This window comes from Pelodiscus sinensis, chromosome 22, assembly GCF_052426305.1.
Source record: "Pelodiscus sinensis isolate ZL-2025 chromosome 22, ASM5242630v1, whole genome shotgun sequence".
NCBI classification, from domain to species: domain Eukaryota; kingdom Metazoa; phylum Chordata; order Testudines; family Trionychidae; genus Pelodiscus; species Pelodiscus sinensis.
In genome coordinates, this window is record NC_143073.1 from 15,590,219 (window position 1) to 15,602,698 (window position 12,480).

The 12,480-nt window shown below is 53.7% G+C and overlaps 1 protein-coding gene across 1 annotated transcript; it reads left to right on the plus strand.

Moving 5' to 3' along the window:
* Window positions 1-1,231: 1,231 nt before the first annotated feature.
* On the plus strand, window positions 1,232-8,240 carry LOC102447035 (monocarboxylate transporter 13-like). Its single transcript, XM_006112132.5, has 5 exons — window positions 1,232-1,510; window positions 1,893-2,118; window positions 2,321-2,464; window positions 4,105-4,869; window positions 7,394-8,240. The coding sequence occupies exons 1-5, from the start codon at window positions 1,370-1,372 to the stop codon at window positions 7,546-7,548; spliced, it is 1,431 nt and encodes a 476-aa protein (XP_006112194.2). The 5' UTR covers window positions 1,232-1,369; the 3' UTR covers window positions 7,549-8,240.
* The last annotated feature ends 4,240 nt before the right edge of the window (window positions 8,241-12,480 follow it).

Here is a 12,480-nt window from a genome sequence, read left to right on the forward strand (position 1 = left end):
CAGGCAGGGGCAGAGGTTGAGGTGCAGGCTCTGATGGATTTGGTGTGCAAGAGGGGCCCTGAGCTGAACTTGGGGCAGGCAGATGGGGTGCCCAAGGAGGTTCTAGATGCAGGCTCTGGGAGAGCATTTGGATGCAGGGGTGCCCAGGGCTGGGGCAGGGGCTTGAGGTGCTGGAGGAAGTTTATGACTGGAGTAGGAGTTTGGGATGTGGGCTCCAGCTGGGTACTGCTTATCTTAGGTGGCTCTTGGGGGATGGTGCAGGGGGGCTAAGGCAGGCTCACCCCATGCCCATTCCTTAAAGTAGCCAGCAAACTCTATCCCAAGTCCTGTTGTGCCCCCTGTCTGCTCTGTGGAGATAGGATACAGGGTGGGGGAGGGGGCACCTTGGCATGAGCCCTCACCCTCCCCTGCCTGGAGGCTTCTGAGGGGACAGCTCCATGGCAAAGGGCAGGAGATGCACCACAGTCTAGGGAGAGCAGCTGAAGTGCCAGCACTTGAAAGCCTCTTGGCCAAACCAGGATCACCTCTCAGAGGCTCCAAGATCTACCAGTAGATCCCAATCTACTGGTTGGTGACCACTGATTTAAAGGGATAGCATCCTATTTCAGTAGTCTGCCACAAACTCAGACTCTTGTCTCCCCCCCACCCCTTCATGCTCCACTTATCTGGACTAGAGCAGTGTTTCCCAATTTTATTTGGCCACAGAACCCTTTAAAAAAAACTGCTGGGGGAAACTGGTCGATCCCCCCTCCCCCAAAAAGTGGGAAAACTCCAGCAAAAAAAACAAAACCTGGCAGCCCTTCCCCAAGATTGTGGCGGTTGCTGGCCCCTTGAAAATAGTGGCCTTGGGCAACCACCTGGCTTGCCCAGTCTTTCCAGGAAGGAGTGATCCGGTTGTCACAGAACCCTTTCACTTCATGGAACCCCAGGGTTCTGCAGAGTACTATTTGGGAAACACTGGATTAGAAAAAAATGAGCAGACTAATGAGTGCAAATGAGCCACCCAATATTGTGCTGCATCACCCCACTGCAGAGCATTGCACAAACTCGTGCAAATAACTGGTGCGATTAACTGGTCCCCAGAGCACCTCATTAGTATGAATAACACTTAGAGCTTGTGAGCCCTAGAACTGTAATAATCCCTGCAAAGAGTCACAAAGAAAAATAAATAAATGAGGAAAGAACAATCAGAGTGGGGAAGAGGCATCCTGGCTCCCAGCAGCCCCAGCTCTAACCCACCAGCCCCCCTCTCAGAGCCAGGGTGACAACCACGACTCTATCATGTTCTTAAAGCGAATGGCCCAGGGAAGGGGGCCAGTGGCCAGACTCAGGGGCGGGGGTGGGGAGAGAAAATTCTTAAGGACACAAGATGGACTTTGTCCCCCCCACACACACACACTTGCTGTGTGATCCAAGTGCCCCCTGCTCTGCCCTACACACAGTCTTCAGCCCTGGCTCCCAGGCTGTCCTGGTGTTCCCGGGACTCCAAGGGCTCAGGGCAGACCAGGAGGTAGTACCCGCTGAGCATAGCAACTGGGTGGCTGGGAACCAGATTCCTGGGTTCTTTCCCTGTGGCTGGTGGTCAGAGCAGGAGGGCTAGGAGCCAGGACTCCTGGGTTTTCTTCCCAGCTCTGGGAGGGAAATGAGGACTGGTGAGTTAGTAAAAGAAGTTAAGTCCCTGGACTCCTGCATTGCATTTTCAGCTGTTGTGCTGAGTTACTGTCAGGAGGCTCTGTTCCTCAGTTTACCCAGCTTCGTCTCAGGAATTGAGGGCTAGATTCCCTGTCACCAGCAGCATTAAAGGTCAGGGCCTAACCAGCATCTCTTTCCCTTCTGCTGTTTTGTTCTTCAACCCCTCTCCCTCTGCCTCCACTTTGATCTCCCGCCTCCAGGAAACAGCGAGGGAGGACCCCATGGCACACCCTGTGCCCCTGCAGCCCCCTGATGGAGGCTGGGGCTGGATGGTGGTGCTGGCTGGCTTCCTGCAGTCGGCACTGGTTTTCGGGGTGATCCGCTGCTTCGGCATCTTCTTCGTGGAGTTCATGGGGTACTTTGGGGAGCTGTCAGGACGGGTGTCCTGGGTGACGTCCATCGGGATTGCCGTGCTGCAACTGGGGGGTGAGTGACGGATGCTGAAGGGAGGGGTAAGTGGGCAGGTATGGAGTAGCCAGGCATGCCCACCCCGAGCTGCCGCCTCTGCCCCATTCCCACAGCGTCCTCTCCTGGGACAGGCCCACTCCCAACCGCACACCTCCCACAGAGTCAGCTGTACTGACATGTAACGGGGCCTCAACTGGCTTCTCTCTGCTGTCCCCTGCAGGTCCAGTGGGCAGTACCCTCAGCACCCAGTATGGCGCACGCCCTGTGGTGATGGCTGGGGGCTTCCTCTCAGGGCTGGGCATGCTCCTGGCTTCCTTTGCCACTTGCCTGACCCACCTGTACCTCAGTATCGGGCTACTTTCAGGTAGGTTCCACCCTGAGCCCCTGCCTCAGTTTCCCCCAGAAGTGTCCCTTCTCCAGGTTGGGAGCAAGGGCTTCTGGGTAGCCCGGTGCACCATGGGGTTTCCAAAGGTCTGGCCCATAGATGCCTGGAAAATGGAGTCTTCTGAGTAAAATCCTGGCATCTGGCAGCTCTGAGATTGTTCTGTGGTACATACACGTTCATGCCTTGAGGTTAGAGTCATTGTAGGGTTCTCCAGCCATTCTTCCTCCCAGGTTCTGGACATTAAGACCAAGAGGGGAACCACCTAACCTGGCCTCCTGGTCCATCACTTCTGCCTATTCTCCATCCAGCCCATACCTGGTGGTCGAGCTAGACCATGGCACTCTATGCAGTGGAGAACCTCCTCTTCCATCCCATGTCTATGGTTCATGACCTGTGTGGAGCCTGTGGCCTGGGTTCTACTGACCCTTCCCAGATCTAGAACCCTCTGTTCTAGATCATCCATGGTTGCTCTAGCCCTGATCTACATGCTCACGAGCGTGACCTAGAGTGGCCTTGGCCCAATCTCTCAACTAGCCCAGGATAGACCAGTTCTCCAGATGGGGCAGTCAGTCAGATCCCAGGCAAGATGTGCACACTGGGCACCTGGAGAAAGGACAGAGAAAATGCCTAGAATCCAGTGCAGTGCAACCAATACCTAGACCCCCCAGTCACAGGAGTCCCTCCCATCCCAGACCAGACTTGACATGGCGTCTCTAAATGTTAATGGTCCCACCCCTACTCCAGTGCTAATGGGCTAGACACCCTGGACAATGGCCCAGCCGATGTCAGTTTTCCCTCTGTTCCATGTGCCATCCTTCCCAGTCTAGCAAACAGAATATTAGGACTCATTAAGAAAGGGATAGAGAATGAGGCAGAGATATCTTACTGCCTCGATATAAATCCATGGCATGCCCCCATCTTGAATACTGTGTACAGATGTGGTTGCCTCATCTGAAATAGATACCTTGGCATTGGAAGAAGTTCAGAAAAGGGCAACAAAAATAATGAGGGGTCTGGAATGGCTGCCATGTGAGGAGAAATTAGTAAGACTGGGACTTTTTGGCTTGGAAAGGCGATGACTAAGGTTTCTGTAAAATCATGACTGGTGTGGAGAAAGTGAATAAGCAAAAGTTGTTTACTTGTTCCCAAAACATAAGAAGTAAGGGTCACCAAATTAAATTAATAGGTAGCAGATTTAAAACAAACACAAGGAAATATTTCTTCATGCAACACACAGTCAACCTGTGGAACTCCTTGCCAGAGGATGTTGTGAAGACCAGGACTTTAACAGGATTCAAAAAAGAGCTAGATAAATTCATGGAGGATAGGTCCATCAATGGCTGTTAGTCAGGATGGGCAGGGATGGTATCCCAAGCATCTGTCTGCCAGAAGCTAGGAATGGACAATCGGGGATGAATCACTTGCTGATTCCCTGCTCTGTTCATTCCTTCTGAGGCACCTGACATTGGCCACTGTAGGAAGACAGGACACTGGGCTAGATGGACCCAATCTGGCCATGCTTATGTTCTTATGTCTCCCACCTGCCCAGCACCTGTACTAGACCCACCCAGGCCAGTCGTCCTGGTTCTGGTCTTGTTGCCTTTCTGTCCCCACTGCAGGTCTGGGCTGGTCTTTGGTCTTCACGCCTTCTTTGGCTTCTGTGGCCCGGTACTTCACCAAGCGCCGGACATTCGCCATGGGCCTGGCCGTCTCAGGGGCCGGCCTGGCCTCCTTCGCTTTCTCCCCACTCTTCCAGGTGCTGGTGGACACTTATGCCTGGCGGGGAGCCCTGCTCATCATGGCCGGTGTCTCCTTCAATCTGGTGGCTGCTGGCGCCCTGCTGAGACCCTTAGAGCTGGAGGGCAATGTGGCTGCTCCGGAAGCCTGCTGGCTGCCGCTCCAGGCCCTCTCCTCCCTCCGCCGGCTGCGCTTGGCCTGCCATGGTCCCTTTCTTATTTTTGCCATTGCCTTTGTCTTAGTGGACACTGGCTACTATGTGCCGTACATTCACCTGGTGCCCCACGCCCGGGAGCTTGGCTTTGACGAATACCAAGCCGCCTTCCTCATGTCTTCTGCCTCAGTGGCTGACTTGTGTGGCCGCGTGGCAGGTGGCTGGCTGGCCGACCGTTTAGCCCTCCGCCTGGTTCACAGCCTGACTCTCTGGACCATCCTGACAGGCCTCTCTATAGCCCTCGTGCCACTGGGGCGGAGCTACCCTCTCCTGATGGGCCTCTGCATCTGCTACGGCTTCTTCGCTGGTGCTCTGGTACCCCTCCAGTTCTCCGGCCTGGCAGAGATTGTGGGAACAGTGCACATCATGGAGGGCATCGGGCTCATGCAAATGATAGAGAGTGCTGGTTCCCTTGTGGGGGCCCCTCTTTCCGGTAAGGATCCAGACTCTGTTTCCTTCCATCCCTCCCCCCCTTCTCCCGCCTCCCCCTGCATTTTTGGACCTAGACAGTTTAGCCAGTGTTTGGGAGGCTTGTTGCAAGGAGGGAAAATGAGGAAGGAGGCAGGTGAACGTCCATTTGTCTGAACCCCAAGGAGGAATCAAATAAGAGGCAATTCCTTTGCCCACAATTCCACACCTTTCTCCAGAGAGCACTGTCACCAAAAACCCCTCCTGAGGATTATATGGACTTTCCCCTCCTTTTGAATCTTGGTCCCATTGCTTTTCTTCTTGCCTTTCCCTGGTACTCCTGAACAATTCCCCTAGCGCAGTGGTCCCCAACCTTTTGAGGTTGTCGGGCGCCAGGGGGTGTGGCCGTTCGCCCGCGGGGCGCCAGGGGGCGGGGACACTTGCGCGCCCGGGGGCGGCCCCCCCATAGCTGCATGCCCGGGGGCGGCCCCCCCTATAGCCGCATGCCCGGGGGCGGGGCCCCCCCAGAGCCACGCGCCCGGGGCCGGTGCCCCCTCCAAGGGCTGCGCGCCCGGGGCCAGCGCTCCCCCCCCCCGCAAGCGCCGCGCGCCCGGGGCCAGCGCTCCCCCGCAAGCACCGCACGCCCGGGGCCGGCGCCCCCACCCCGCCAAGCACCGCGCGCCCGGGGCCGGCGCTCACCGTGCGCCATGTGTCCGGGGGCAGGCCAGCCCCGAGCACCTGGGCACCGTGTTGGGGACCACGGCCCTAGCGCAAGGGAGGCAAAGCTGTGTTGTCAGGGTCTAAGAATGTGTGATTGTTTTAGAAGCGCTTGTGCAGGACTGGCTCACCTAGGAGTAGCTATGGCACACAGGGAATGGTGGTAGGAAAGTCTGCTCACCGCTTGTGGGCGCCTTCTTCTGCTCACTTTGGGGAATAGCTCTCTGCTAGGGCTGATGCCTCTGCCTTCTGCTGTCCTCTTTCTCGTGCTGCATCCCCTCTCTCTTGCTTCAGTTGCTGCAGCCTCCTCTTCGTGACTTAGCCCCCGAGGTGTCTCCAGACAATGGCCACAGGCAGGTGGTCCACCTTCCTTTGCCTGGGCAACACAACATCCCCCAGGGCTGGAAGGGTAACCCAGACTGCTCTCTGCTCCAGGTTCCAGCTCACAGGCCCCTATTCACTATCCTACACCCTGACTTCCCCCCTTTGTGGGTTTGCCAGACTCACAATTCCCTCCTTCCAGGCTGCAATGGTGGACCATCCTCTACAGTCTCAGTTAATATGGCCACTGTCTCCCCTTCCAATCTTGTGTCAGCTGGGCACCCCATCCTATGTTCTCAGCCTATCTTGAATGAATGCCTTGCTCTAGCTTCTTAGAGGGCTGGGGCGGGGGGCGTGGAGAAGAAGGAAGACAATCCTCCAGTTACGGGTAACCACCTGAACTAAACCTTCCCTCAAAATAAGGAAATGGTAAAGAGATAGATCCTGGACCTAGGTTCTAGTTGAACAACATGTTCTAGGTTCCCAATCCCTCACATTGCCTAAATAGCCCTATTTAGCCCTATTGCCTAAATAGCCCTATTACCTAAATAGCCCTATGGGCTAAAGGGGGTACCCATCTGGGAAGCTAGGCTGTAGAGTTCTGGACTCTAGGTAGGACTAACAACTCTAAAAAGCCCTAATTATATGGTCCAAACCTGGAAGCTAAATAGTGGTATTTGGGGTTCTATGTATTTCTAACAAATGGGTTCTAGATAGCCTATAAGCCTCTCTGGGTCTATCTAGCCTAAATCGTGTTGGCTAATGCCTGGTGGAGGCAAGGTAGCTAGAATGTTATCAGTGATAGTTTTTATTACTGTAGATGTGGGAGCCCTTGTCCTGAACTGGGACTCAACTGTGATAAGTAATGTAGGAGCCCTTGACCTGAACTGGGACCCAACTGTGATAAATAATGTAGGAGCCCTTGACCTGAACTGGGACCCAACTGTGATAAGTACAGTGTAGAGTCCAGTGATGATCCCTCCCCCAAAACCTTCATCATCTAAGTATAAGACAAGAGGCAAAAGCAGGGTACACAGAACTTTCTAGGTTAACCATCATTTTGTATCAGAGTGGTAGCCATGTTAGTCTGAATCTGCAAGAACAATGAGAAGTCCTGTGGCACCTTATAGATTAACAGATATATTGGAGTATAAAGCTTATGCTCCAATATATCTGTTAGACTATAAGGTGCCCCATCACTGTATATCTTGTGGTCCATCTGTGGTTTAGGTGACACATAAAGTATTTTCTAGATACCCCATGCAGGATGTCTAGGCAATGAGGCATTTTGGGGTTCTAGGTCATGCAAATTGTACGCTAGATAACTCAAAGATGGATATGTTCTTGAATGTCTAGAGACTTCAATATTATGGGTCCCAGGTAACACATGTAGTGCATTCTAGGTAACACAAAGAATTGCATGTTCTGGGCCATCCAATCAATTAGATAATATGAGTTCTAGGTGATGCATGCAATATGTTCTAGATAACCCAAAGTACTGTATGTTGTAGGTTGGCTTCGGGACATGACTGGGGACTACACGGCCTCTTTCACTGTAGCAGGGGCTTTCCTCCTCGCTGGAAGTTTGCTCCTTTTTACTCTGCCAAATTATTTCTCCTGCCCCATGGACTCGACAGCTGAGGAGGATGCTGCAAGGGATCCCTGAGGGTTTGGATCCTGGCATTTACTGCAGCGAGCCAGCTTGGAAGTGATGTGCATATGCTGACCTTCAAGGGGCAGTTGGAAGATGAGTAGCAGATGGGACTCTAGCTGGATCCAGACATTTGCCTTTTCTTTGAGGCTCTGCAAGCACCATGCACAAGGCCATGAAAATATGATCATGCTCCCACTGTGGGCTAAGCCCTCCCAAGGCAAATAGAAATGAGGGTATGCCTACACTACAGCGCTAATTCAAACTAGCTTAGTTCAAATTAGTTAATTCGAACTAAGCTAATTCAAACTAATGCATCTAGAAATAAAAACTAGTTCGAATTAGCGTTTTGCTAATTCGAACTAGCGCGTCCACATTAAGTGGACCCTGAAGCGGGGTTAAGGCTGGCCGGAAGCAGTGCCAGCAGGGCATCAGAGGAGGACTTAGAGCGTGGAGATGCTGTCTCAGGCTAGCCAAGGGCTGTGCTTAAAGGGTCCCGACCCCCACCCCGGACAGACAGTTCTCAGGGGTATCCCGCTTGCAAAGCAGTCCTGGCTTGGATTGCCTGGACTACCCACACTGCATGGACACACATGATGGAAAAGATGGCACACCTTGAGGGTAATTGGCCCTGCTGATTAATCACCCTCCCTGTGAAAAATGTGTACCTGATTGGCCGAGCTAGTGAAGACATATCCTGCCCTTGACTAAGTTTCTCTTCTTGTCTGTGTGTAACGCAATCACAAGAGGATGCCCCAGCTGATTGCTCCCAAACATTAAGAGAACATATGAGGCATTCATGGCTAGTACCCTGTTGATTTAGGGGGAGAGTGAAAAACAAAGCAAAAGGGGGGGCACACAGCATAAACGAGTGGCTGATGGCAGAAAAAATAATGCCTTGACTGGGTCAACTGCCTTCCCCAGCAGCTGCACACCCCGCAGGGCTGCTGGTCTTGAGAGAAAGACAACTAATTGAGGAAAGGTACCCAAAAAGATGGGGAAAGGGGATGGGGCCCCTGAATTAGAGGGGGCCTTAGGGGCAGACCCCAGGAATCATTGACAAGGACAGAAGAAACAGTCTTCTTCTGGCCAGTGGGTCCAGCCCTGCCACTGTCCGCCCTTCCCGGAGTGCCCCCTCCCTGGGCTACTAGGATCAAGTCTCCCCTGCTGCACCCTGCAGTCATCACTGCTCAGAGAACCTGAATGGGGGCAGCTTCTTCACACTCTAGCTTGACACACACCCCAGAACAGGCCATAGCCTTCCAGGCAGACAAAGACGGGAACTCCTCTCATACTAAACACAGGGGTCCCTCGCCTGGCACTGAGCTGCAGCCACCTCTGAGGAATGGTGGCTGGTTCCCCAGTGACCCCTGGCCTGGTGCTGCCCCCCTCCAGAGCTGGCTCTATCTCAGTTGTGGGCAAAGGAACCCTGTGAAACCAGCTACCCCAGGCTTTCTCCCTCACCCAGCAGGGGTCAGGCCTGGGGGGGTTATAACCTGGCAACACATGAGATGGAGGAGGAAGGGTGCGGTGGCAAGTAGACACCTCCCATCATCTGCAGACTTTGCCCCACAATTCCCTAGAACGCCCAGCCTTTGAGACCGGCATCCTGCATCTGCTCACCAGGTGCAGGGGGCTGGGACAGAATCAGGGGGGCCACTGTTAAGTTTAACAACCACTGGGTCATTGTGCTGGGGGTGGCTCACCCACCACTGGAATGCAGCAGCCTCTGTCATGGGGCACAGCTGCTGATTCACGGCTGCCCGCTGCCCTGGGGTCATTCATTACAGACTCAGTGGCAGCCACCTCTAGGGTGGAGCGCAACCACCAGTAACTGGTCACATGGCAATACTGCACAAAGAGCACCACCTGGCACAGAGGGGCAACCTCTTCTTGGGAGGAGGCAGCTGTTTACTCCAGACTCACCTTAGCACATGGAACTGAATCTCTGTGCAGCCCCCCACAGAGGCTGGAGCTAGCTGGTTGCACTGTTGGTCTTCTGGGAGATGGGTTTGGTTTTTGGGGGTGATCTGCTCCTGTGGGGTCTTCTTCATGGAGTTTGTGTGGTACTTTGGGGAGCTGATGAGCTGAGTGTCCTGGATCACGTCCATCAAGATAACCATCCTGCTATTTGCTAGTGAGTATTGAGTCTCCGGCCTCTTCCCTAGCTCCTTTAACATACGTTCATCTGATTCCTGAAAGCTAGTCTACTCCTGCTCAATATGTCCTAGGTAGCACAAGCAAGATTAATGCTTAGTTCTAGGTTTTAAGATTCTAGGTGCATCCTCTCCTTGTAAACTGTAGTCTACTCCAGCTTGGTACATTATAGGTAACACAAATAGGATTCATGCTGGGTTCTAGGTTGGCTTGGCATGATGCGTTCTGTGTGCATCCTCACCATTCAAGCTGTAGTCAACTGCAGCTCAATATGTTCTAGGTGGCACACTTGTTTGGCTCTAAGTAGGAGAGTTCCCCCATGCAATCACTATAACCGTGATAAGCTTCTTCCTAAGTGGAGGTGGGGGGGAGAGAGATAAGCTCGACCCATACACCCCCCCCCCACCAAGAGTCACATCAACGCAGCAGAACAAGGGGGGAATTAACAAGGCTGCCAGGGGGTACGTGAGTCCCTGCTGCTTGTCTGCCCTGCTCAGCTGGAGAAGAGGGTTGAGCTAGGAGTGGGGATGCCCCACCCCAAAAGGCGACGGATCAGCAGCACCCCCCAGCAGCTACAGCGTGGTGAGTTTTAGGTCACGGTGGTTCAGCTTCTCGGGGTTGTCAGATGCCATCAGGGAGAAGTCCCGGAAGATGTCGAGGTATGTCTCGTCACCTGGAAGGGCGAGGGTGTGTATGTACGGGGGAGGGGGAATGAGGAACCCCCAGTCTCACTCCACAGCCCCTTGCTAGCCCAGCCCTGCCCCACACAGCTCTGCCAATGTGTCTCACCCCCGACCCGCACTCCTGCCAACCTAGTCCAGGTCTCCCCCAGCTTGACCCAGCCTCTCATTCGCCGCTCCTGCCAGCCCAGCCCTGGGCTCCCCCAGTTCTGCAAGTGCCCCAGTGTGACAAAGTGCGGGTTGTATTCCCTCTGTTATGTTGCATATGATTTCTAATGTCCTGTACTGTATTGTAGCAAGCCCAGGGTGTGCCTCCGTTTCCCTGGGCACTGCCCCAATATCTAGATGGTGGTGGGAAATCTGGTGGGAGTGTCTCCCTCATATACACACTTGACTGATGTATTCTGAACCTGAGCCCAGGAGGGGTGTATGACCTGGTGTGACCAAGAAGCAGGACAAAGGCAGGACACGGGGCTGGCTGCAGGGAGGAGACAGGCTGCTGGTGTATGAGTGAGTCTCACTGGCTTGGAGCACAGGGAGAGGGTGAGGGCCCTGGATCTGGGCTCCCTCTCCCCAGATGGAGGGTGTTGGCTGCTTCTGGTTCCTGTGCTGACAAGTCTGTTCTATGTGGTGTCCCTGTCGCCTAATAAACCTTCTGTCACGTCTGGCTGCAGATGGGGGTGCAGGGCCCAGTGGCTTCCCTCCCCTCAGTAACAGCCTCACTCTCATCATGCAGCCACTGCTAGCCCAGCCCAGAGCTCTCCCAGCCTCTCACCCCCACCACAGCCCCTGACAATCCAGCTCTGCCCACCCAGCTCTGCCAGTGCCAGTGGTTCTCCACCACTCTTGAAGGCTTTGATGGCGGTCTTCTCTTTGCCCCTTCAGCGGCCATGACTGCTTGTTACTTCAAATGATACCTGGCACTAGATACCACTATGGCCTTCCCCAGACCCTGGCTGAGCTCCCTGCCCGCCCCACTCTTCCAGCTGCCTGGTGGCTGGCTGGCTGGATACTCTCTGGGCCTTCCATCTCCTACACACCTTGACTCTCTAGGGGAATGTCTACACGACAGCGCTAATTCAAACTAACTTATTTCGAATTAGTTCATTCAAAATAAGCTAATTCGAAATAATGCATCTAGCCCTAAAAACTAATTTGAATTAGTGTTCGCTAATTGGAAATAGCATGTCCATACTGAGTGGACCCTGAACTGAAGTAAAGGCTGGCCAGGGCATCAGGTTAGGACTTAGAGGGTGGAGCTGCTGCCTGAGGCTAACTGAGCTCTGTGCTTAAAGGGACCCTGCCCCCACCCCAGACAGACAGTTCTCAGGATTTCCTGCTTGCTTGTCTACCTCGTTGAGGGACAGCAAAGCAGTCCTGTCTTGGAGTGCCCTGAGTGCCCACACTCAGCACATCACAGCACTCGGCCATCAGCCCGGCTGCACTTGCCGCAGGCTGCCATCCGGGTGGTCCATTGGGGGGCTGTCAGGATCCAGGAGGCCCTGCAGGAGAGCTTCCACCCCGAGGAGCCCACAGAGCCACCCCAGTCCTCCCCATCGGGGGCTCGTACCCCATTCCTCCCTCACCTGCTTCCACTTACCCCTCCCTAGCCCCGCTTCCTGATGTAAAAAAAAAAAGGACATGTGTTCAAAAATAGAAACTCTCTTTATTTAACAAAACTGGGGGGATTAACATCTGGGGAGACTGGGAAAAGGAGGTGGGAAAGGGTGGGAGAGGGAAACCTGGGAGGAGGGAGCTGGAAGGGGAAACCAGGGGAAGAAGGAGGAGGGGAAATATAAAACTATGGTACGCCCACATCTTGAGTACTGTGTACAGATGTGGTCTCCTCACCTCAAAAAAGATATTTTGGCCTTGGAAAGGGTTAAGAAAAGGGCAACTAAAATGATTTGGGGTTTGGAACAAGTCCCATATGAAGAGAGGCTAAAGCGACTGGGACTTTTCAGTTTGGAAAAGAGGAGACTGAGGGGGGATATGAAAGATGTATATAAAATCATGAGTGGTGTGGCGAAGGTGAATAAAGAAAAGTTATTTATTAGTTCCCATATTATAAGGACTAGAGGACACCAAATGAAATTAATGGGTAGCAGGT